We start from the raw sequence: 23,488 nt of genomic DNA, 5'->3' as shown, positions 1-23,488 counted from the left end.
ATAAGCAATCGTGCTGCCAATTTACAATAAACCTACTCATCTTCCATATTTACTTCATATGGCTACAAATATGCTCACTGTGCCTCTCCGGCGAACTGAGCCCTTACAGCTCAATTCCGCTTTAAGATCGTATATTGAGCAGAGCTATGATCAACATCCAGACATGTTCAAGAGGGATATTGCTTCTCTCGAAGAGCTGCGAGCTTCAATTCTTGATCTCGATATCCGCAGCAGTAGTTTGGTCTCTTTGAAAAAGTATGTTTTCTACTTTACGCACTGTATTCAGCTCGCAATTTAATATTTTGTTAATAGGTACTTTGCGCAGCTGACGTACCTGTCGAGCAAATTCCCCGCTGATATCTTCATATTCAAATGGTATTCATCTCTAGGCTACGCCACTACGGCAGCAGTTCAACATCCAGACATTCAATATGAACGAACAAATGTGCTCTACAACATTGCAAGCATGCACACATTGCTTGCCGCCGAAGAAAATCGTACGACAGCTCAGGGTCTTAAGAATGCCGCTCAACAGTTTCAAGCTGCTGCTGGATGCTTTACGTTTCTTAAAGAGCATGTTATTTCCGAAATGAAGCTATCACCTCCTGAAGATCTAAACAAAAATACTCTTGAGGTTCTGATCAATATATCTCTTGCCCAAGCGCAAGAGTGCTTTTGGCAAAAAGCTGTTCTCGACTCGATGAAAAACAGCTTGATCGCCAGACTCGCTCACCAAGTCTCAGAGTTTTATTCCAAGGCAATCGACGAATCTATTAAGACGTCTTCAATAAAATCAGAATGGATCAATCACATCACCTGCAAAAAGCACCACTTTGAAGCGGCCGCACAGTACCGCGCCGCCGCCGAATCGCTGGCTACCGGTAAATACGGAGATGAAATCGCGCGGATACAGGCAGCTCAGGAGGCCGTCAAGCGCGCACTCGCGAGCGCAAAGCACGTCTCTCCAGCAGTTGCGGATGATTTGAAGGGACTCCAGGCAAAGCTAAAATCAGATTTAGCGCGTGCGGAGAAGGATAACGATATGATTTATTTGAAGATGGTGCCCTCGATCTCGGCATTAACTCCAATTAAAGGAGCAGTAACTGTCAGTGCAACTGTTGCACCCGAAATCAAGGATCCTATCGAAGCCTTGAAGAGTACCGTGTATGGCCCGCCGCTCTTTGTCAAGCTTGTTCCGTTTGCTGCTCACCAGGCAGCTAGTATCTATGTTGACAGACGGGATACCCTAGTCAACCACCTCATCATTAGTAAACTCGAGGTGCTTACAGTTCAGCTGCACGAGACGCTCACAAGATTAGGACTTCCCGGATCATTACAAGCGCTTGAGCGGCCTGTTGGTCTCCCTCCGTCTTTTGCCGCGCATGTGGCGGAGATCCATGCCAGTGGCGGATTTTCTTCTCTCGCCTCGTCAATCGAAGACGTTCGTAACCTGTCACAGGTAAACGCATCAATGTATGTTGCCGCGTCCGAGACTCTCGCTTCTGAGCGCACAGAAGACGACGAAATGCGTGCGCGCTATGGCACTTCAGGATGGCGTCGTTTGCCTAGTCAAGATGCCGGCAAAGAGCAATACGAGCAATTGCAGTCGCTAGGTGCCACACTTAAAGCTGCGTCCGAGAGCGATGAGGCCGTACGTGCGAAATTCCGCGAAAATGAAAACGCATTTAGACTTCTTTCTGAGGATATAAGCACGATTGAAAAACACGTACCGAGCGGATCAAGTCAGGAACTTGCTCCTGAGCTTGAGCAAAGACTTGATGAAATGCGCAGCAAGATGGCACTCGTATCGAAATTTGAATATGCGCGTCGTCAATTTCTGAACAGTGTTCGTGAAAAGGCTAGTAATGACGATGTCACGGACCTTGTATTACGCGAGACTGCTCGTTTTGAGCAACGTGATCCACTAGGCAAAATTGAGGCAACTATGTTTGATAAAGTCTTCACTGAACGCTTGGCCTCTCTTTATGATTCCGATAAAGAGCACGTTGACAATGAAGCTGAAGAGCAGTCTGCTTTACTTGTCGATATCGAGCTCGCGAATATGGATTTCACTGCCGCGATAGCTAGATCACGCGGCACGGTATCTTCTGAGCGCGAGCTCGCGCTTCAATCGCTTGAATCTGCCTACTATAAGTACTTCGAGCTCATCCACACCTTAAACGAAGGTCGCAAATTCTACAATGATATTAGTAGACCGCTAGCGCAATTACAAGACGAAGTTAATGATTTTGTGTTTAGTCGCCGCGTAGAGCTGCGCGATGAGCAACAAGAACTCGCAGCGCAATTCGAGCGGATCCAGCTTTCTCGCACGCAAAGCCCGTTACCTGCTCCCAGAGCCCAGGGATTACCGGCGAGCGTATTAAAGAAGCCTGGCAATGGTAGTGGGGTATGGAGTCCCGATATGGGGATTCAATTTGGAAATAGATTTTAAAAGATTAGAAGTTTTGTTTGATAATAAGATACGACCCGCGTTGAATGCTAATAACTATAATACATACAACAATTTACAATGCAAAGCAACCCCTATACATCCAGAAAAGCAAGAATTATTAAATAAAAAATCATTAAAGAAAATATAAACTGAATGATTAAACAGCCACGGCGGTCACGACGCGCTCGATGATGCTATTCTTTTCGTCAAGCTCATACTCATCGCTGACTGCTCTATGCAAGTTGATATCGGTAACCTCGTCTCCAAACAGCGCAGCCATCTCTTCAAGGGATAGATCCTTTGTCTCGGGAAAGTAAAAGAAAACAAGAACAAAGAAAAATATGCTCATGCAAATAAAAACAAGGTAGTATTTCCACCCGATATTTGCGAACGCGGTGCTAGCAGCCTCGAGATACACGATTGTACTCAAAAAGAGCCCACATATACTAAACGAGACACCCTTTGCGCGTAGCTGATTCGGCATAATTTCAGAAGAGTATACATAGGAAGTGACATCCATGTTCAATCCGTATACGAAAACATGCAAAAATAAAAACACAACGGCGGCAATTGACGCAGCGCGGCCGCCCGTACGCTCATATGTCGACAACGCCACACACTCGCCGACCAGAGCAAGAGCACATCCAGTTAAGCCAATCAATAGCTGCTTCTTGCGTCCCATCCAGTCAATAGTGAGTGCATTGATAGAATTACCAATAATGGAAACCGTAATCCAGCCTCCCTGAATAATCAGCGAGTTGGCAGAATCGAAGCCAAGGTCGGCATACAATGTCGGTCCGTAGTTGTTGATTACAAGAGTGCCGGTTGCCTGTCCCGCTGCAAGCGTACAAAAGCCAATAATCATGCGCTTGCGGTAGTGAGGTAGCATAAAGGCGTCCTTCCAGCTAACGGAAGAAGTTCGCTCAATCTGCCACTGCTGCTCCATTTGCAAAAATTCAAGCTTTGCGGCCCGGTGCTCAGGGTCTGCCACATCACGATGAACACGCAAGATAATTGATTGCGCCTCATCGGAGCGGTCCTGCATGAGCAGCCAGCGAGGTGACTCTGGAAGAAACATAACAAAGACGCCGAGTACAAGTGGAAAGACAACTTGAATTGCAAGCGGCACACGCCACTGCGCTCCACCCGCATTAACGTAATAAAATCCAACACCAACCCACGACGAGAGGGTGTAGCCGATAACAATCATTACTCCATGAGTACCGACAGTAAGGCCGCGCGAGTACGGCCGCGAGAGCTCGGACTGGTACATCGGCACCGAAGTCAATAGCTGACCGACGCCAAAGCCGGTAACAAATCGCACAGCGATGAACATGCCAACATGGACTGAGCCCGCCTGCAGGGCTCCGCCGATAACACAAAGCAGCGAACCGAGCATAATACATTTACGGCGACCTAACTTGTCGGCCAGATAGCTGACAGTGAGCGCGCCAAAAAGACCTCCGGCCTGGAAAAGACCGTCCATTGCACCATTAAGCTGAGTAGCATTGCTAGCAGTGTCGAGCTTGAAGTAAGAGTTGAACGAGGGCTGGCCGCGAGTGGTTGCAATAATGGAGGAAGAGTAGCCGTAAGTGAGAGACCCAAGGGCAACGAAGAACATGAGACAGAGCTCGACAGCTGTGGGCTTTACAGCGACCTGGAATCCACTGGCCGCCACCATCTGAAGTCTCTCTTACTAAAAAGAAGTGGATGTGGAAGAAGAGAAAGAAGAAGACAAAGAAAAGGGACAAAGAAAAGAGATAAAGAGGTAGAGTCCGGGGCAAAAAAAGTAAACTTTTTCACGCGTCGGCGCCGAGAACCCTTATGCTCGGATATTACTATGTATTAAAGCAAATTGTACTACTCCCAAGCATCTAGTTGAAGCTTAAACACTTGGAATCGTTATATGCAGCACTGTTATATTACAACAGACTGTCCAAATATTTTTATCAGGGAAAGAGAAAGCTGGCCCAGAGTCTACGCGCCGTGCTTAAATATTCGCCGTGTTTTCTTGTTGGGAGCCTGCTTACTGCATAACGCGTTCACGCGTCAAGACAGCTACCTATTTGGGATTCTTCAAAACACGCAGAATATCAGATCCAAGGGTATTTATCTAGCCAGCAAACTTTGCAAATGCGTATCTGTTCTTTCAAATATGATTGACGTCGCAATGTTGTCTGTCCTTTTCAGGTTGCCAATCCTTGACTAGTGCAGTTCTCAGCACTCACTGCTTTCGGGGCTCGTGCGCGTATCACTAAGCAATTATATAATCTAGATAAGGCTTACAGATGTCGGTCCCAGTTATTATGGCTTTTCATTGTATATGGACCATTCGTTGCAATTACGCTAGTTATATCCCCCCGAAAAATCGGCAGTAATGGTTCACCCGGGCATGATCATCATCTACGCGATTGGCATCTTCATGGCCTTGCTTTCCCGAGCATTCATTCCGCACCTGTCAACGTGGTTCCCTGTCGCTCTGCCACCGCAGGACCGCTACGTCAGTAGCTCGCTTGCCGTCAATAATGACCACTGCAGGATGGTCTTTGGCGCTGAAGGATGCGAGGACGTTGCCATTGACAAAATCACCGGCGATGTTTACATGGGATGTGGCTCCGTCGAAGGTCGCAAGCTCTTCTATCCACCACAAAATCACCATGTAGTCAGACCTATCTACAAGCAGCAACCAATGCGCGACTCTGTAATTATCTTTGATCCGGCTTCGGAACAACTCAAGACTCTCGAACTGCGAGGAGTAGCCGCAAACAGTGACCTTATTTGGCACGGAATGAGCGTCTTTTATCCACCGGATAAGCCAGATACGCGAGTCTTGTTCTTTGTCAACCACCAGAGAGGCTCGTCGGTTATATCGGTCTTCAATTACACTATAGGTACCGACTACCTTCAATTTGTCAGTGACGTGATCTCGCCTCTAATTGTGACTCCCAACGCTGTTGTCGCGGTCTCGGAAACATCATTCTACATCACAAACGACCACATGTTCCGCAAGGGCATGGCCCGTATTGTCGAAGACACTTACGGGCCATTCCTCTGGTCTAACATCGTCTACTGCGAATTCAAGGCCGGAGTATCGATGTCAAAGTGCTCAGTCAAGCAAAAAGGCTTCTCGTATGCGAATGGTATCATGCTCGTCGACGAAGGCAAAAAGTTAGTAGTCACCGATACTCGTCTTGCAAAATACTCCGTCTTCAACGTCGATCCTCTCACCCACGACCTCGACCTCGAATTAGCAGTTTCGGCGCATACTTCTTTAGACAACATTTCTGAACTTCCATCAGGCGATATCCTTGTCTCGGCATTCCCCAACGGATCTTCAATCTGGCCAAAGATCGAGGCACCATTTGACCCCGAAATCACGTCCGAGAGTATGACTCTCCTGCTCAAGAAAGATGAAGCATTTGCGATTCCGCATGTGGTATTCTGGGACGATGGAAAAGTTATGAGTGTAATGACGTCCGCGTCGTATGAGGTCAGGACTCAGAAACTGATTGGAGGCGGCGTATGTGCCCCCGGCATACTTGTATGTGACATCAACAAAAGCGTCTTTGGTCTATAATGTTTTTAATTAATATTCTGTAATTCATTTACTTCTGTAAATCACTAAAACTTTTCTGGCTTTTTCTTAAATAAAATAAAAGTAAAGATCATATTGCGTATAAACTACAGAGATTATAGTACGCGACATCTATATGGCACCAAATCCTTCGGGAATCTTACTCATTCCGACCGGCAATCCCTCGTTCAACCGCTTAAGCGTCAACGCGGCAATCAGCGCCGCCCCAACACCACTTCCATCCTCGGCAGGCAATAACTTGACCGGATAATCCTTCGGGTTCGCCTCTGTCCATCCAAATATCTCCTTGAGAGCCTGCGCACCTCGCTCCTGGAAGTTAGGATACTTGTTAAATACAGACCCGTCGGCTCCAGCATGACAAGCAGTAATTCCCTTCTTCTTGCAAATAGCAGCTACACCACACGCGGAAAGTCTCGCAGCACGTGTACCAATCAACTCTGCCAGTCTGCGAAGAAGTTTGCGCTCTGGTCCCGTGGTTGTAATCAAGAATCGTCTGAGGAAAATCTCCTCAACCTCAGACAAATTTTCAAATGGGTCTTCTTCAATCTGCGAGAGCAATGATGCATCAATAGAGTAAGGCACTTTCAATTTTTCAACATCCTGCCTCTCGAAAATAAATCCCTGAGCATGTAAATCAAGCATAATCAAACGCTGAATTTCGCCAAGATAAAGTCCCGCGATCATCTTTTCAAAGGACTGCTGATTTGGACGCGGCGATTCATTATCAATCTGTACATCGTAAGCCGTTCGAGGAAGAACCACGTGCTCGTTGTCAAAGGCACCCCATTCGCAATTAATTGCCATCGGCGTGTCGGGCGGAAGATCTACGAGTCCTTCAAGTTTAGGAATATTTCCAATAGTCTCGAAATAGGCAGCTACGACAAAGTCAGTGAATAAAACCCATGTAATAATTCCTAGAACTTCAAACTCACCGTTACAACCAGTACCAAAAATAAGGCCCATCTGCGTCTTGGGATCAGTGTAGTTAGAAGCAACCATTGTGCCAGTAGTATCGTTGATCAGCGCGGTCACTTTAATCGACACATTTTTGCGCTGCAGAGCGGCTTCAAGCATTGGCTGCACATCATGGCCCTCAACATTATCAATATCAAAACCCTTCGTCCATCGTTGCAATATTCCTTTGTTAATCGCTGATTGCCTAGTTTACATGTTAAAATACTATTATCAAAATAGTCAAAATCAGAAATACGCATACGAGCAAGGATAACTAAAAGTGAACCCAAGATGAAGAGAGTCTTCACCTTCAACAGACTCATGATTCTCCTCAACAAAAGATTTGAGACAGTCGGCAATATAATCCCAAAGCTGCTCAGATGACCCGGTTTTCATCTCGGGCGGCATACGATATTTGCTCTGAATGACGTCAAAATTACGATTACCAAGGAGCTCGACTTCGACCACTCGCAGATTGGTACCGCCCATCTATTATTAATCATTAGTAGCGCGTTAAGACACTAGTCAAATAATATTACATACATCGAGAGCGAGGTACTTTCCAGTTTCGTTGCCTTCGGGCATGTTCATCACCCAGGTCGGGATCATTGGCTGTACTAGTCAGTACAAGTTCAATATCAGTTCAACAAATCAAGATCATACAATATTTCCACCCTCTTTAGACAGTCCTATTAAGATATAATGAGTACCAACGATTTAAGATTATGAAATGATGATGAACATTATAAAACTCACCTTTTTCAAGCTCCTTCACAAAGTGATCAACGATTTCGCACAGCTTCGTAGTCTCGACAGTCAACAGCTTTTCCAACTGCGCAATTTGCTCAAGCAAGTCGCGTGGAACGTCAACCATTGATCCCTAAATTCGATAAAGCGTCAGCATATCTTACAATTCCAGACAGATCAATAGAGCTCGCATCGGATCCGACTTTACCTTGCGGGAGGGCGGCTTCTTCGGACCTAAGTGAACCATAGCGACGTATGTAAATCAGAAAAAAGGACAGTAATAGAGAAAATTCAAATATTTGAAACAGAATCTTCTACGCGATGCAAGATAGATCCCACGAATGTAAGAGAGTAAGGGAGCAGGAAAGTCAAACAGGGAAGGATGGATATACGAAAGCTAGTCCCAATATAGATGCACGTGCGAGGAGTAGACAAGCGTCCCAGCGAAGATCTTCAGGGTTTTCGTAGATCATTAGAGCTTTGCTACTGCAATATACCCAGGTATTTGATTATTCAATTTGCCGAATACATTTGAATGAGTTATCTAGTTGATTTATTATCGTATTTTACAGAATGCAGCGATGTGGTGTTAGTAAGTGAACTACATTTGCATGTGACGTCATATTTCAAATTGCAGAAAACTGCAACGGGAATACTCGCGCGTTTCTCCATAACTGCTTTATTTATTGCGTCAGTTTATTGTTTTTGTGATTATAATCATATATATTAAAATCTTAGCAGCTATTGATTTATGATCTTTCTCTATTCTGAAACACAGCACAGAAAAGTTTGTAGACGATTTCCCGAGCCGCTCCTTGAATGAACAGAAGGCCTTCTTTAAAAATCTTATTCATCAATATTGTCAGCCATTATCTCAAAAGAGGCTAATATAATAATATCAACTGTATTTTTTCCCAACCTCTAGCCTTCAACAAAATAGATTACATAAAACTTGGGAACAGTGTCATTTGAAACTGCACAAGGTCTTGTTGGTTGCTAAAAGTCAACAGATCGTCTTCCCCAGCCCGGCCGGCCGCTATCATTCAAAACTGTGCAGTCCCAAGTAACCCTGCAACCTTTCAAGCGCAACGTTTCCGCTTAATTCCATGAGAGGTCCTAGAAACCGCTCTATTACTCTTTACAGTAGACAGTTTTGAGGTAACGCAGTCACTTCTGGTACAGCAATGCTTCTTGCTCATCGCGATCGCAAACAGTTCATCCTCATAGGTCATTACTGCTCCATTAATCACGACTTTTCCTTCCTCAATGCTCTTCCTATCAACTGCTGTTCGATCACCGACATATACAGATATTGGTATTTTTTCAGAAAATCTAACGGTCTGCTGCTGCATAGTAAGAGGTCTACCACCACATTGGCGTCGCTTCAAAGTATTACAGTATCGCGAGCCGGCAGTACATAGAGAATTCCGATTCTCGTTAAGACAGGAAGGATGAAATACACCGCTTTGAGAGACTGGCTCTTGGCAGACGCGGCATTTATAACGATACGAGCGGCATACGGGAGCGTAGGGGGTTTGATTGTCTAGTAAACCATAGCGCATCGGAAGATATCGTAGAACAAAATTCTTACTTTTTTCAACCGCTTCGCCAATATCCTTATATCTCTGCAAATCACCTCTACCAGGTCTGTTTTCCTCTTGGTCGGACTGATGACCTGATGGCGGATCGTCTAGGTTGAACTTGTGCGTGAATAACTCGACAACGTTTCCGAGAATAATATTGGCATATGCCAGAGCGGCAAAGCAGATTACAGACATTGGAATATATGACGACCAGACGGCGACAGAAACAGACGCACAGATGTCAAGTACACCTGTCACAGAAGCAGAGAGAGTATAAAGACTACTTGCGAAATTTCTTATAGAAAAGGCGAAGAGTGTCTGTATATCTGCACCTATCGTTTGAAATAAAATTCAAGTTCCTTGCTTTGTTGATATTTGCGCTGCGACGCGTTCTGGCTAAACAATCACTCTGTAAGCACACTGAACTAAATTATAGAAATCATTATCAAAACATCAACAACTTATCGCACAGAGATTTAATGGAAAAAAAAAAAGAAGGCGAAGACAACATCCAGTAGAAAAAGAATCAATGGAGTAGAAATGGTATGCGAAAAGTAAAGCAGACCGCGAGGGTATTGTCTACAAGCGAAAAAAGCCGCCAGCTTTCAAATTGGACTCGTGCCTCTATACGCCTAGCGCTTGGCACAGATATCGATTTAAATAGACTGGTTTATTCTATGATTGGAAATTGACGATATCCAAATTACGGTAATTATATTGAGATTCGTCGTTGTGCAATCTTGCCTGCATAGTTTAATATATTATTCAGTATGGCATAAAATCACAAAGATTTGCATAGCCTAAATCCATTATCAAGGTTAGGGATTTTGCGTATTGCCTTATATTGAAATAGAATATTTGAATAGCTAAATTTATGGAGGGTTGGCCGAGTGGTCTAAGGCGGCAGACTTAAGTTTTCAAAATTTAAGGGTTATCTGCTGAACGTAAGTTCGCGCGAGTTCGAACCTCGCATCCTTCACCATATTTTTGTGATTTTATTTTTTGGATTTTATTTTTCTGCGTGCCACATGTTGCTTGATTCCTTTTTGCTGTTGTTGAAGTTACTGGTGGTCATGATTATCATTTTGGGTGGCATGAAAGTGCTTGTGAATAGGATTTGAAAGTGCGGCATATCAGCTCTAGCTGAAATTTTAACCACAAGGCCAACAGTAACATAGTAGTAAGATAAATCGTATTCATCTTTTAAATAGTTTAATTCATATAACGCCATATTGTACAATCAAGAATCCTTTAGAAACTCCAAGCTGAAAAATAAAAACTAGCTAAACTCCATTCTCCGTTTTGGGGTAGCACCCACCGCATCAGCATTCTCTCCATTCGAGCCAGGTATTTGCGCCGCAGCTGCTGATGCAAGCATGTTCTTATCAGGTTGATGATAAAGAACGACGAGGTATCTGCTTTGGAAATTGAAACCTGACAGTTTGTCACACGCAGTTTTGGCGTCTTGGAGCTCATCATAGACTACGAATGCGGTGCCTTTTGTGCCTTGTGCGTTGCCGAGTCGGATTTGCCTGATGCATATTAGCTGAGTGCCTATTTTTGTAGTTAAGAAAAAAAAAGTAAATACCTTATTGAGCCAAATCTACCGAAGAGATCGTAGAGTTCTTCAGAAGTGACATTGTAAGAGAGATTCTTGACGAAGAGGATTCTGTTGATTTCCGCTGAGATTTTCTTTATAATAGTCAGCATATAATACAGCACTTTTCAATAACAGCGTCACATACCCGTGAATTAAATGACATTTTATAAGTTGACTCTTACTGGTCAAAGTCCAAATAACGAGAGCAGAGAAAGCTGAAAGCTCGAAGCTCGAAGCTGAAAAGAAGGTGCGTACAAGTTCCGGGTAACTTTTGCAGTTGCGACGAGACTCGCGTTCGCAACGTGTCCCCTCGGTCCAGAACTAGCACCCGCACTTTTTGATATCAGCTCAATTGGGTTGAATTGTGTGTTTTAGTGTGTCGATAGATAATCATATCTACTGTATATACTATTATTAACTGTGTATGAGTCTATTGGTTGATTGCTTGCGAAACAAAATCCCGATCATACTTCAGCATGCGATTTACGGCTCTTCTACCAGCGCTGCTTGTCGGCGTCGCGGCATTCACTCCTCCATCGACTGACTTCACTGTGCGATCTTACTTACGTACAGTTGATCTTATGAAGTCGTACGTTCGCGACAGTTCGTCATTCATTCTAGAAAACACAGGAGCAGAACCGCAGTCGAGCTTTTATCTCGCTGTTAACGCGAGTTATACCGACACCGAGTCTCCATTATCTGCAAAGCTCGCCATGTACGAGGTTAAACTGAAATCGGATGATGGATCTACATCACTTAAATACACTATCGATGACGAAGTCAATGAGGATCAGATGAAGTATGTCAAGATTGAACTGCCGAAATCTATCGCTGTCGGGCAGAGTGTTACCGTGCAGCTAGCGAGTGCTGTAGTGCGTGAATTGGTTCCGTTGCCAAAAAAGATCAAGCAGGCTGAAGTTCAAAATCTTGTGTGGCAGGGATCTAGAGTCGCATATATTCCCTACCCCGTCGTCAAGCAGCGCACTAAAATCAAGTAGGTGCCCATGATGTTCTATATATCTGATATCATGTATTCGAGATGTTAAACTGTTTTGTCTAGATTTTCGGAACGCCCTGCAAATGCTTATAGCAGATTCAAAGACGACCCGACTATTGATGGGACTGTACTGACATATGGCCCGTACGAAAATATTCCGCCACAGACTTACGAGCCGATCCGCGTGAAGTACGAATACAATCAACCCCTAATCGAAATCACCAAACTTGAGCGTGAACTCTGGGTGTCACATTCGGGAGGTAACCTTGCAACCGAGGAACGATACTGGCTCACGAATTCCGGTGCTGAGCTCACAGATCATTTCTCGCGCGTGCGGTGGCAGGCTACTACCATGGCTCAGCAAAGCACACCGGCGTTGAAAGCTGCCCAGGTACATTTACGAGCGGGTGTGCGTGACGTGTATTTTACTGACGAGATTGGGAATGTGTCGACGAGCAACCTACGGGATGATTACCGCGACCCTGTACTTGAGTTCCGGCCAAGATATCCTGTGTTTGGTGGCTGGAATTATAGTTTTACTCTGGGATGGAATCATGACCTTGCGCGAAGTGTGCGGGAAACTGCGAGTGAGGGCATATATGTGCTGCGCGTGCCGCTTCTGGAAGGCCCCGTGAATGCCATGTATGATGAAGCAGATGTGTTGGTTGTCCTTCCTGAAGGCGCAAAGGTTCTGGCTGTAGATTCAAGCTACAAAGACATGACTGAGGAGCTCACCAGCCTGTATTCTCACCTCGATGTCGTTGGTCGCACGGTCGTAAAGTTATCCGCACGCGATATGACTGACGAACATCGTCGAAACGAGTTATACGTCACCTATGAACTATCTAAAGATGCGCAATATCGCAAACCTATCCGGGTTGCTACTGCTGTGTTTGCTGTGTTCTTTGCAATCATCTTGTTGGGAAAGGTAGATGTCAGCATAAGTAAAAAGGCGTAGATTGCATTGGATCGAATTAGAAAAAAGGAAAATATATGTACGTTTGCTTTCTTTATAAGTCTTACTCAAATGCAGATTCTTCTCGTAGTCTGCTTTGACTTCACTCTCGTCTCTAATCTTCCAAGTCATGGTAAAAGTCTTCCTCGTAGCTGGTTAAGATATCCGGTGCACTTAGCAGCTGCTCCAACAAACCTTGGTTTAAGAACAGGTCATCACCGGGATAGGTATTACTTCCTTCTTGGTGTCAGGTTCGGGACTGCGCACATATAGAGTCGGTGTGGTATACAGTTCTCGCAGACATGACTGGTATCTCTCTGCATAGATTGCAATTTCGTTTGAAATTATTATAGAGAAAACTATCTATTTACTACAGCAGCATTGCTCAACGACGACAGTGTATGCTATGAATATAGTTATCTATTACTAATTTATGACTAATTGATATCCTATATCATCAGTGCTAATTTTGTGCATGACTATTACTACTATAAAACATCACACTGATTTTTATTACTGATTATTTCCTATATAATTCAATCAATATCTTTTCGCCTATGTTTCGAATAACATTTTCACAACTGTCGAAAGATACCCCGTACTAGATAAAGCTCTCTTCCGTTACCCAAGCTTTATACGTTTTTCTTTATTCTCTTTTTTGTCTCTCTAATATCTTGGTAAACTACTTGTGCATTCTTGATATCATCCGCATGTTGAGATAGCCGTACAATGACTCTACCAGCTTCTCAGCAGCAACAGTCTTCACAGTCTCCGCGCCTCCGACCTGCGCGCTCATCGATCGCCTGCAAGCGATGCCATGCATCCAAAATCCGCTGCGATGTCTCCACAAATGGATCTCCCTGCACAAGATGCCGTGAGCGGAATGTATCAGATTGCCAGCTCATTGAGTCCAGACGTGGTTTACACTACCGTAAGGAGTGGATGCGGAGGAGTCGGAGTGGAGCTACTGCGCAGAGTATAAGGTCAGACGACGAGCAAGAGTCCTCGGTGCCAAGCTCAGAAAGTAATTCAGAGATGCAGACTGATGAACTCCAGACTTCGTCAGCCGAGCAGAATTCCTCTCGGCGACAACTCTGCTTTGTGTTGCCGGACACAGCCTTTGCCGGGCAATCTGACCTGCTGCAGAGTCTGCTTGCCTCGACGACAAATCCAGTCGAGTCAGCGTCTTCCTCAGGTTCGAACAGGCCGGTCGGTTATATGCAGACTATTGCTGCCGGCACAAATTCAAAATACGCAAGTGAGCTATGGTCAGTCGTCTTTCGGTGCTTCGTCAGCGACGCCGAGACTGACCGCAACTCTGTCTCATACTTTGGCGACTCTTTTCCTATGGGAGGACTTCTGCAGTCTCTTTCACCTCCTCAGACAGAAGACAGCCGGAGAAGGCAAGAGTCAGCCCGGATAACATCTGCCGTTGAAGCCAACCCACAAAGTCATCCACCACACATGACGCCCGCAAAGATCGCGTATCTTGAATCTGAAAACTGCTTCCGCAAACCGCCACGTGAGATACTCGACCAGTTAATCGCTACTTATTTTGAAATGGTTCATCCTCTTTACGCAATTATCGATCCTGCTGCTTTTATGAAAACGTACAACGAAGACAAGTGTCCATGGATACTACTCCATGCAATTTGCTTTGCTACAGTAACATACTGTCCCATGAGTCTTATCTGCCGCGAGAATGGCTGCGCGCGCCGCGAAGCGCGAATGGTGTATTACTTCCGCGCCAAGTCACTTTTTGATTTTTCTTACGAGAAGGACAAGATTGTGCTGCTGCAATCTGCTATTTTGCTCTCTTTCTGGGGCGGACAGCCACACGACTATTGGAACACTTACTCTTGGATTTCTGTTGCTGTTAATGTGGCTGAGTCTCTCGGAATCCACAAGCGTTCTCCTTCGATCGAGATCTCGGCCGAAGATAAATTACTGTGGAAGCGTATTTGGTCGTGTCTCGTTACGCGAGACAGCTTCTGCGCGGCATTACTAGGCAAGCCATTACGAATTAACCTCTTGCAATGCGACGCAGAGTTTATTACTTTAAAGGATTTAGAGTCGAATTCAGATCCCTTTTTTGGCAGAGAGAACGAGGGCAACACTATTATAGACAGAACCCGCGTTATAGAGCACGGTATGTACGTGATGGCTATGACGCGACTCGCCTTGATTCTACGAGAAATGATCCAGGCTCGCGTGACACAGACAGTCACACTAGAGTTTCTTTGCAAAATGAGGCATGACATGCTTGAATGGACTCGGGAATTGCCGGTGCAGTTGCAGTTATCAGCGCAGAAACAAAGCTCGCCCTATTACATTTACTGCGCGGCTATTTCCCTGGGGTATAATCATCACTTGCTTTACATGCATCAGATGATCTCGGCGTCGACTGCGGGGAACGCAATAAGTCCTGATGAGGAGGTCTTGAAATTTTTCTCAGCGGCAGTGGTTCAGGAAGCGGTCTCCCAGATTGCTGATTTAGGATCATCGCTAGTGACGCATTCTGCAATTGCTCTGTTGCCACAGAACGCATACGCTTCGTTCTTTATGGCAATTGTGATACTGTATACGCATATGCGTAATCTTGCTTGGAGTCATAACGCTAGAGGCACCACGATGACTTTATATAATGCCCAGTTGAAGATATGCGAGATGGTGGTTTTCCAAGCTCAGGATCACTGGGATCATGCCGATTGGGTATTGGCATTGTCAGAGAATTTGAGACAACGATTAGATTCAATAACAAGTACTGAGAATACTCCCATGGAATACGTGAAGGATGACGTGCAACTCGCAGAGCCTGCACAACCGTATGCTGGAATTGATGTTGCGGAGTTCCCCTCGATTACATCGACTGATGCGGATCTTGATCGGTTTATGAAGAGTCTGCATATGGCTGGTGTCATGCCGCCGGGTAATACTCCCGCGGAGGAGGTGGTGCAGGAGGAAAGTGGTGAAGTTACCAGATTGCTTGAGGAGGCTATGCAAGGCATTGAAGGCGGAAAATGGCAATGATGTAAAACGATGTAATGATGATAGTAATACAATGCTATAATTAAGTAGTAGTAAAAGTAATGACAAGAATACGCCGAAAATTTTCATCAAATAGATCATGTTAATCAAGTTTGCGCTCTCCACGCTCAATCTTATCCGCTTCCAGGCGAGCATCGACTGTTCGAGTCTTGATAATCAAATCCGTTAAATCGCTCGTGAACCCACCATCCTCGGCATTAACAAGCTCGCGATATGTAGGAGTCAAGCCGTTGTAGAAGACCGTTGCAAGATCAAGATTCCGGTCATCGATCCAAGACAATATAGTATAAAATTTCCCCACGTACTCATCGACAGTACAACCTTCTTGTGAAATGCGCAGAGATCGGGGAGCAGGTTGCGTATTTGCACCAAAGACTTCACCAAAGTGATTTAAAAAAGCATCGAAATCGTCGCGATGAGGGTAGGCTTCTAGCGCGGCGTCATCGCCTACGCAGAGCATCGCCCACGCCAGCGCCGGTCCAGACAGATAGAGCATGAATGCTTGGATGAGTGTGCGGTCATGTATTCCAGACGCTGTGAGAAGAAAATAGTCTTTCATTTTGAAGATGAAGCTTTTGACGCGACGATGACCGTATGAGAACTTTTCGGGCTGAGGAAGTGAGGCGGGTGGAATCATTGTAACAGCGGCGCCGTGACGCTGAGCCCAGGGTAGTCTGTCTGCAGGTGGTGGACGTATAGACAGTGTTGATGCGTTGCCCACGTTTGTATTTGGTTCCGTCATGATGTTTATTTGCGAAAATATATTGACAAATGGTAATTGATGCAAAGAATGATGATGAGGAGTCAAAAAAGTGGTGAAGCGAGCAACGTAAATCAATGGATGAGTGCGCCGCACGACATGTAATTTAGCTAATTCTTCCTTCTCTGAATATGTTACTGCTTAATGAATGTTGCCGAGGAATAAAGCATCGTCACGGAAATAGTACAATTTCGAAGATCGGTTACGAAATACTAGATTGCATAGTCTACAGCCTAGTAGTCGTAAATACAGCATACCGAGAGTCGTCATCAAGAAGCGGATTAGCCACCTAAGACTAGCAGTGACGTGGGGCATACCAATATCTATACTAATAGACGATAAGATACTGCAGTCTCAGCTCAATACCTTCGCTTTTTAAGGAAAGGATTACATCTGCGAAAATGGCAGACGATATTCAGAAAGCCCCTCCTCAGCAGCAAGCACCGCAAACACAAGAGCAAAGGCTCCAATCTCTGCTTAGCAACCGTCCTCAGTCCCTCAAAGAACTAATAGCTGCTCTCGATGACCAGTCTGCTGAACGCTTTGGAATGCACCCCCTTTTGCGTCTTCCCGCCTTCCTCATCGCAACAGCCGGAATTACATTACCCCTCGGCGCCTATCAAGGCGCTAAAATAGCTGGTTTACGGTATCTGGCTGAAAATTCACATAGACTACCTGCGAACGTACAGGGATGGTATTTTTACCATAAGCGCAAAAACTATGTCATGATTTTTAGTTCTATGAAAGAGTGTGCGCGGTTTACTGCCGCTGGACTGCTATTCACAAGTACATTATTTGGTATAGAAGCTGCTCTGGATGGGATTAGAGGGCAAATTGATTGTTTAAATACAACAGCTGGTGCGTCTGTTGTGGGCCTTTTTTACGCGAAAAGATGTATGTTTGCTTGCTTATTGACTAAATTTCCCGATACATACTAACAGATGTAGATCATTTACCTTGGCGACAAGTAAAGAATACAATGCGGACAGGAGCAAAGATGGGATTCGTATATGGACTTGCGCAGGACGCGCTTAGGGCAGTGGATGGTCGATGTTGGTACGCGAACTATTTCAAAAGCCGTTTTGGTTCCGGATCGCTTGAGGCATAGTTATTTTTTATACTTTTTACGGTTATTCCAAATTTGTACATACTAGCATTTTTTACCTATACTAGCCCAAGTAATCCCAAACCTATTGCAGACCAAAAAAAAAAAAAAAAAAAAATACGTGCTCATTCATCTTCTTCATCAGAGATGTCCTCCAGCTCGGGCATCGGATACAGCAAAACAGCTGCAATACCAGTAAACTGCTCCAGTTGTCGTCCGCTCTCATGTAGACTTGAAAAAATTAAAACCTCGCCTCCTTGTGCGCGAACTTGCTCGACGAGAGCAACGTATTTTTTCCGTTCAGATACATCATTACTACGAAATAAGCGATCTGAGATTAATAGGGTCTTGACGGCTCCTCGCTCGATTGCCGCAACGACTTGTTTGGGCCCATACCATGCCTTTGACTCGTCTGTGCCCATACTACCACCGAGAGCTTTGAAGAAAGCTTCCAATGCCGCTGTCTCACGAGCTGATCGGGTATCGGCAAGTCGAGCGCGTACTTCAGGCGCGCGCAGAGCTTCATTGAGAGCATGTATATGACCGGACGCGCAAGACACAACTAGGAACTTTGGACGAGCTCTGAGTAGTGCTTTACTTGATGCCGCTGTTTCTGAAGATGAACCTGCATCTTGGGCTGCACGAGCAAGTAGGCTTTCAAGAAGTCGTGATCCTGCAAAACAACCGGGGGAAGCAATAACTATCGCTCTCAGCTTCTCGTAATCGAGATGTCGCGCCATGGCCATACCTGTAAGTTCGTAGAAGCGATTCAGTGCTTTATCGTGAGCCATCGCCGATCCCGCCGCCCGTTTTCCGGGTATTGCAAGCTCAACTTTCTGTCGTAGTAAGGTCATATGTTCAGACACAAGGCATACATTGGCTAGTCCAGGCTGGAGCACAACTGCGCCGATCTCGGCTCGCGAAGCTGGATCGCAGGCATCGATTACAGTCTGCTTTGCGATGGAGTCCCATGGCGAGTCGGGAGTTTTAGTAATTGAAAATGCTCGATGTAAACCTAAATCTAGAGTATGAAATGCTCCTAGGCGGACATGGGGCGACTCCTCGGCAACCGGTCCGGCGCAGTGAAGTGCAGAAGCAGTGGCATCGTAGTCTGTTTTCTGCACTCGGACTGCTAAAACTAGTGCTATGCGTTGAGAGACCGATGATCCTTGTGCCGACCTATCGCCATTTTTATCGTCTTCTTTTGTTATTCGTCTGAGTTATTTTCATTCATGTAAGAATTCGGTCGTATCCAGCAAATCAATCTAGATACTAACCTGAACGTCGATGCCTTCACGATGTCCCCTGGCGCAATTATATTGTAAGCATGCCACAGATCCGCAGCTTCATCTGGCAGCAGCTTCATTGTTCCTGAGCCATCCTTGGCCAGGTTTTTTGAGACCAGCTTCATTGTGCGGTTGCTAACAAATAAATTACAAAATACTTCATTGGGGGGCACAAAATATCAGTACCAAACCCATATCACATGACGTGACATGTAAGCCAGCACAATGCGCTCGTCTCTCCACAGGCCAAACTAACCGCTTCCCCAAATCCCCCATCCTACTCCCCGTTTCCCTTGTACACGTCCCCTCCCGGCCTTCCCGCGGCCGCGCGGCCGTTAAGGCGCTTGTTATTTGCTTTGATTTGTTTCTGGAAAGATATTGCGGAGACGAATAGGATTGTACTGTTTCGACCAGACTACTCGAGATTACTCCGGACCGCGCTCAGACTTATCTGTGCAGTTCTGCTATAATAGACCGTGATACTGAATTGATTTCTTTCCTTCAGCTATCTTGAAAGTGGATGTGGGTATATTTTGCAGAGTACTCAAATTTCTGCTAGCGAAAAGGAAGAAGGCACAGCGAGTCTCGCTACTACTTTACAATCTTCAGTCAAGAATCTGTTGCTGTAACTTAAGCGAATTAAAATCAAAATCATTTCATCCGTTGAACGCATTGAACTTGCTCAGTACTATCTATTATGAATCCACAAGAAAGTCCACTACCTAGCCCACGACTAGGTGCATTCGCCCGACTTGGCCATTACATAATTGGCTCAGCGCCACCACCACCCCCGACAACTACGAGAGCGATTCGTTCACAGCTTGTTTTACAAACTGATGCTGCACTTACTGCGCTCTCTGCCGATCCGACTTCAAATCATGCCGTTATTGCTGGGAGAGGATGTGTGTATTTTCATTCATATTTATTTGTTGCGATTTAATATTGACTGCGTCCAGATATGAGGGTCGTCCATGTTGAGCCTACACAGATCTGCGAAGATCAGGACTTACTGGCAAATGATACGCACATCGGCTATGTTTCAGACCTCAAATGGCTGATCGGTCCTCATTCACGCACCATTGCATTCGCTTCAACCAACGGGATCATAACCCTGCACGATGTCGACAATCCAACAGCTGTACGACGTCTTGCGTCTGGCCACACGCGAATGGTCAACTCGCTTAGTGTAAACACCTTCAACCCACAGATTCTTATCTCAGGAGGCCAGGATTCTACAGTGCGATATTGGGATCTACGCACATTGCAAAATGTGGCTACAGTCAAGGGCCCTGACGCTACTCGCCGCGTACAGTTTTCTTCCGTCGATGGCGCTCGGTTTTGTGCGATTTTTGACACGGGAACACTATCTCGTTGGGACGCGCGTAATCTAGTTCGCGCAGATCGCCGCGTGGCTGCGCACTCGGGCTCGGGTCTGTGTCTAGATTTTCATCCCTCTATGGACGTCGTGCTTACCGGTGGTCGCGATCGCGCTATGCGTGTATGGGATCTTCGGCATGAGACGGCGGATCACACTCCGTTGAAACCACTTTACGAAATAAAAACATCAGGCGCAATATCGTCTGCCATATGGCGGCGACCGCTTGCTAATGAGAAGATTTCTGATATCGCGGATTTGCCGGTTGCTTGTGCTAGTTTGTCGGTTGGAGATTATAGATTACATGTTTTTAATCTGCGCCGCAAATTTGTGCCTGAGCGTGTCATTGACTCTCACTCGGGTCCAGTCATGGGTCTTGCATGGGCTGGTGACGGTTTATTTGGTTCGCGTGTGCCGTTAGAAGAGGACTCTTCTGATTCGGACTCTGACAAAGAGTACAATTTCTTACCGGCCTCATCTACGACAGCTATCCACCCCCCACCGCCGCATACAGTCAGGCCCACAAAGCGTAAGCGGCGCCAAAGAGGCGTATTATGGGCGTGCTCGCGTGACATGACATTTCGCGCACATGATGTGCGACATTCATGTCCATCGCGACCAATCCATAATCTTTCACATCAGGCTTTTGCATGGTCACCTGTCGACGATGAGTTCACATTCATCGGACTTGATAAGCGACGGCTGCGCCGAGATGGAATGATCAATATCCCCGTGAATCCACTGCAAGATGCAGGCCCTTTACCATCCCCGCCTATTGAGAGTGCGGCAGTGGGTATTTGGAACCGACGTAATAGTCAGAAACCGAGTTTAGCGGGTACGCCATCGAGTCTGGCTAGCAGTACAAGTAGTACCAGTAGCACGGGATCGAGCATGATGCGCATGTTACTCCCACCTAGACAGCATCGCCCGCAGATTTCCACTATTGCTACTGTGCCAACGCAGGTCACTGTCAGCGATAGTCTTGCGCATTTCAATTCTGGGCTTGATGATCCTGGATTTACAGAGAATAACAATGCGCTGCGGCCTCGAGCAGAGCGAAGACATGAAGCGAGGCCTAAGCAAGAGCTTAGAATTGATGGGGTTAGACAGGATGGGATTGGGTTTAGTACTCATGATGAGGCGGAAGAGGTGAGACAGGTGCGAAGTGTTTAGGCGTGTATATATAGGATAATGTATAATAAGGTGGCGGGATTTTCTCTTTACTACTTTAATACTGTTTGCGTGGTTATGTTCTGTTATGGTTGTTTTGATGGTATACACAGTAAATGTATCAAGTTATTAAATATTAGGAAAACTGATAGAGCAGATTTAAACGTACAGAAAGCGCTTAGTTATATTATAGGCATCATACTGGTGTCTATAAGCATTTAACTTTGCAAACGCTTCCGCTCGTCTGCGCACCTCGTACTCGCCTTCCTCGCGAGGCTTGATATCTTGATTAAGCATCACGACTTGCTTAACATTCTCACCCCATGGTTCTAGACCATTAGCGAAGCGAATCCAGCCGGTCTGATATTTATCCACAAACGAATCGAATTTTTTGTCGAATTTGAAAGAGTTGAATAGAAAAAGTACATCGACGCCGTGATGCGCGTCGAGAGATGCAAGATATGGATTTGGCTCATCAAAGAGATAATGGAATGTTTTGAAGCGTCCTGATTCGTTAAAGCGGCGCACCGTCATGTCGATTGGCTGGCCGTAGGAAATATCATCATACATCTGAACGAGGTTGTCAAGGCTTTCTTCTTCTTTATCTGAATCCGGTACAATTTTATATTCTTCTGCCAGCCATTTTCCAACCACGGGTACTTCGAGGAGCCGTTCGTAGCGGGTCGCCGTAGGAATTAGCGCAATTTTGGGTTTGTAAAAAATTGATTCGAAGCGCGTGTTTCCCATCATAACTGCCTCGATACCTTCCAGAGGAAGTCTATCGATATAAGGTGTAGGGTCAGCAGCCAAATCACCTAACCAGCCTCCGTCATTGACGGGACCATACATGCCGCCGATGATTGGCACAGCATAGTCAATCAGAGTTTCTACAGGGACCTTTTTCAATTCCTCGTCGGAGGCAGCACCGCAGAGCTCTTTGGCCTTTGCGGCAAGACCTTTTGCGTCTCCAAGAGGGAACGGAGTCCTCGACTCAATTACGGTCGACATCAGTCCGATTCTTTTAAATAATCCTTTACTAGCAGGATCGAGAGAGTGGTAGTGAGTCATCAACGAACCGGCAGATTCACCCATCAACGTCATATTTGTCGAGTCGCCGCCAAAGTCCTCGATGTGCGCCTTCACCCACGCTAATGCTGCAGTCTGGTCGTACATTGAATGATTTGCTCGGCCATCAACGTAGACAAATCCAAGAAGGGAAAGGCGGTAATTGACATTAACAAACAGTACCGGCAAGTTCTTGTTGGCTGAGCGGGTTACCAATGTAGTCGGGTCATAACTCTTATCACTTGCCGAACCAAAAGTGTTTGCACCGGGAAAGATCCAGACTATAACGGGAATCTTGCCTGTGATCGTCTTTGGGCGTGTGATGTTGAGGTTGAGGCAAGCAAACTCGTCCTGCGGTGCACTTGAGGTAGGCAGCTGGTCCTTGGGGATAACTGGAGATGCCACGCGCGCCGGCTGCGGAGGGATAGCACTTTGCATAGGTCAGTATTACTCAATTTATATGTCAACAATTATTTTCAGACATACCCATGCTTGGTGGCATCAACGTCAGAGTCATATTTGTCAACCGCAATAGGATAATCATAGCGCTTCTCGATGGAGGCATACTGAAGTCCACGGAACTGTACTGTCGAGTCGCTATTTGTAATGCCAGTAATAGTCACCCCACCGAGTGAGGGCGCAGTAATTTTGACTTTTTCCATTGTCTAAAATGAGTATTGCTAGGGGAGTTGTAGGAGAGATTGATTTTAGAAGTGGGGTACGACAAGGTTGGCTTATCGTAGGTTAATTGAGAAGTAGAAGATCTAGGGTTCTGATTAAGGTGTTTAAACGTATC

The 23,488-nt window shown here is 45.6% G+C and overlaps 13 protein-coding genes and 1 non-coding gene across 14 annotated transcripts; 7 read left to right on the top strand and 7 right to left on the bottom strand.

Moving 5' to 3' along the window:
• Positions 1–10: 10 nt before the first annotated feature.
• On the top strand, positions 11–2,530 carry V2V93DRAFT_363659 (BRO1-like domain-containing protein). Its single transcript, XM_066908660.1, has 2 exons — positions 11–255; positions 313–2,530. Exons 1-2 carry the CDS (start codon positions 59–61, stop codon positions 2,450–2,452), a joined length of 2,337 nt encoding a protein of 778 aa, XP_066767693.1. The 5' UTR covers positions 11–58; the 3' UTR covers positions 2,453–2,530.
• V2V93DRAFT_363658 (general substrate transporter) lies at positions 2,464–4,548 on the bottom strand. Its single transcript, XM_066908659.1, has one exon. The coding sequence runs from the start codon at positions 4,131–4,133 to the stop codon at positions 2,610–2,612; it is 1,524 nt and encodes a 507-aa protein (XP_066767692.1). The 5' UTR covers positions 4,134–4,548; the 3' UTR covers positions 2,464–2,609.
• Positions 4,549–4,764: 216 nt separating this feature from the next.
• V2V93DRAFT_363656 (uncharacterized protein) lies at positions 4,765–6,111 on the top strand. Its single transcript, XM_066908658.1, has one exon. It carries the CDS (start codon positions 4,830–4,832, stop codon positions 6,027–6,029), a length of 1,200 nt encoding a protein of 399 aa, XP_066767691.1. The 5' UTR covers positions 4,765–4,829; the 3' UTR covers positions 6,030–6,111.
• On the bottom strand, positions 6,047–8,171 carry V2V93DRAFT_363653 (hexokinase-domain-containing protein). The gene is made up of 7 exons (XM_066908657.1): positions 7,957–8,171; positions 7,758–7,881; positions 7,665–7,690; positions 7,545–7,613; positions 7,264–7,490; positions 6,980–7,206; positions 6,047–6,922 (listed from the first exon to the last, which is right to left on the bottom strand). Exons 1-7 carry the CDS (start codon positions 7,993–7,995, stop codon positions 6,159–6,161), a joined length of 1,476 nt encoding a protein of 491 aa, XP_066767690.1. The 5' UTR covers positions 7,996–8,171; the 3' UTR covers positions 6,047–6,158.
• A 495-nt stretch (positions 8,172–8,666) lies between these two features.
• On the bottom strand, positions 8,667–9,703 carry V2V93DRAFT_363650 (uncharacterized protein). The gene has a single exon (XM_066908656.1). It carries the CDS (start codon positions 9,524–9,526, stop codon positions 8,828–8,830), a length of 699 nt encoding a protein of 232 aa, XP_066767689.1. The 5' UTR covers positions 9,527–9,703; the 3' UTR covers positions 8,667–8,827.
• A 504-nt stretch (positions 9,704–10,207) lies between these two features.
• On the top strand, positions 10,208–10,310 carry V2V93DRAFT_t14. The gene has a single exon. It is a non-coding gene; the product is annotated as a tRNA-Leu (tRNA).
• Positions 10,311–10,419: 109 nt separating this feature from the next.
• Positions 10,420–11,190, bottom strand: V2V93DRAFT_363647 (splicing factor 3B subunit 6-like protein). The gene is made up of 3 exons (XM_066908655.1): positions 11,077–11,190; positions 10,920–11,023; positions 10,420–10,863 (listed from the first exon to the last, which is right to left on the bottom strand). Exons 1-3 carry the CDS (start codon positions 11,092–11,094, stop codon positions 10,611–10,613), a joined length of 375 nt encoding a protein of 124 aa, XP_066767688.1. The 5' UTR covers positions 11,095–11,190; the 3' UTR covers positions 10,420–10,610.
• A 61-nt stretch (positions 11,191–11,251) lies between these two features.
• On the top strand, positions 11,252–13,244 carry V2V93DRAFT_342367 (Ribophorin I). Its single transcript, XM_066907826.1, has 2 exons — positions 11,252–11,925; positions 11,992–13,244. The coding sequence occupies exons 1-2, from the start codon at positions 11,408–11,410 to the stop codon at positions 12,884–12,886; spliced, it is 1,413 nt and encodes a 470-aa protein (XP_066767687.1). The 5' UTR covers positions 11,252–11,407; the 3' UTR covers positions 12,887–13,244.
• A 131-nt stretch (positions 13,245–13,375) lies between these two features.
• V2V93DRAFT_363642 (fungal-specific transcription factor domain-containing protein) lies at positions 13,376–15,943 on the top strand. The gene has a single exon (XM_066908654.1). The coding sequence runs from the start codon at positions 13,613–13,615 to the stop codon at positions 15,911–15,913; it is 2,301 nt and encodes a 766-aa protein (XP_066767686.1). The 5' UTR covers positions 13,376–13,612; the 3' UTR covers positions 15,914–15,943.
• V2V93DRAFT_109401 (uncharacterized protein) lies at positions 15,698–16,777 on the bottom strand. The gene has a single exon (XM_066906744.1). It carries the CDS (start codon positions 16,671–16,673, stop codon positions 16,014–16,016), a length of 660 nt encoding a protein of 219 aa, XP_066767685.1. The 5' UTR covers positions 16,674–16,777; the 3' UTR covers positions 15,698–16,013.
• A 36-nt stretch (positions 16,778–16,813) lies between these two features.
• Positions 16,814–17,924, top strand: V2V93DRAFT_363639 (uncharacterized protein). Its single transcript, XM_066908653.1, has 2 exons — positions 16,814–17,585; positions 17,639–17,924. The coding sequence occupies exons 1-2, from the start codon at positions 17,093–17,095 to the stop codon at positions 17,797–17,799; spliced, it is 654 nt and encodes a 217-aa protein (XP_066767684.1). The 5' UTR covers positions 16,814–17,092; the 3' UTR covers positions 17,800–17,924.
• On the bottom strand, positions 17,825–19,216 carry V2V93DRAFT_331300 (eRF1 domain 1-domain-containing protein). Its single transcript, XM_066907659.1, has 2 exons — positions 19,074–19,216; positions 17,825–19,011 (listed from the first exon to the last, which is right to left on the bottom strand). Exons 1-2 carry the CDS (start codon positions 19,205–19,207, stop codon positions 17,922–17,924), a joined length of 1,224 nt encoding a protein of 407 aa, XP_066767683.1. The 5' UTR covers positions 19,208–19,216; the 3' UTR covers positions 17,825–17,921.
• A 141-nt stretch (positions 19,217–19,357) lies between these two features.
• On the top strand, positions 19,358–21,791 carry V2V93DRAFT_363635 (WD40-repeat-containing domain protein). Its single transcript, XM_066908652.1, has 2 exons — positions 19,358–19,984; positions 20,039–21,791. The coding sequence occupies exons 1-2, from the start codon at positions 19,780–19,782 to the stop codon at positions 21,628–21,630; spliced, it is 1,797 nt and encodes a 598-aa protein (XP_066767682.1). The 5' UTR covers positions 19,358–19,779; the 3' UTR covers positions 21,631–21,791.
• On the bottom strand, positions 21,663–23,432 carry V2V93DRAFT_363634 (Alpha/Beta hydrolase protein). The gene is made up of 2 exons (XM_066908651.1): positions 23,179–23,432; positions 21,663–23,122 (listed from the first exon to the last, which is right to left on the bottom strand). Exons 1-2 carry the CDS (start codon positions 23,352–23,354, stop codon positions 21,787–21,789), a joined length of 1,512 nt encoding a protein of 503 aa, XP_066767681.1. The 5' UTR covers positions 23,355–23,432; the 3' UTR covers positions 21,663–21,786.
• Between the last annotated feature and the right edge of the window lie 56 nt (positions 23,433–23,488).

The sequence above is a fragment of the Kockiozyma suomiensis genome, assembly GCF_038497685.1.
Source record: "Kockiozyma suomiensis strain NRRL Y-17356 unplaced genomic scaffold V2V93scaffold_2, whole genome shotgun sequence".
Taxonomy (NCBI): domain Eukaryota; kingdom Fungi; phylum Ascomycota; class Lipomycetes; order Lipomycetales; family Lipomycetaceae; genus Kockiozyma; species Kockiozyma suomiensis.
The sequence above is the reverse complement of the archived record's forward strand: the minus strand, read 5'-3'. Positions and strand labels throughout refer to the sequence as shown.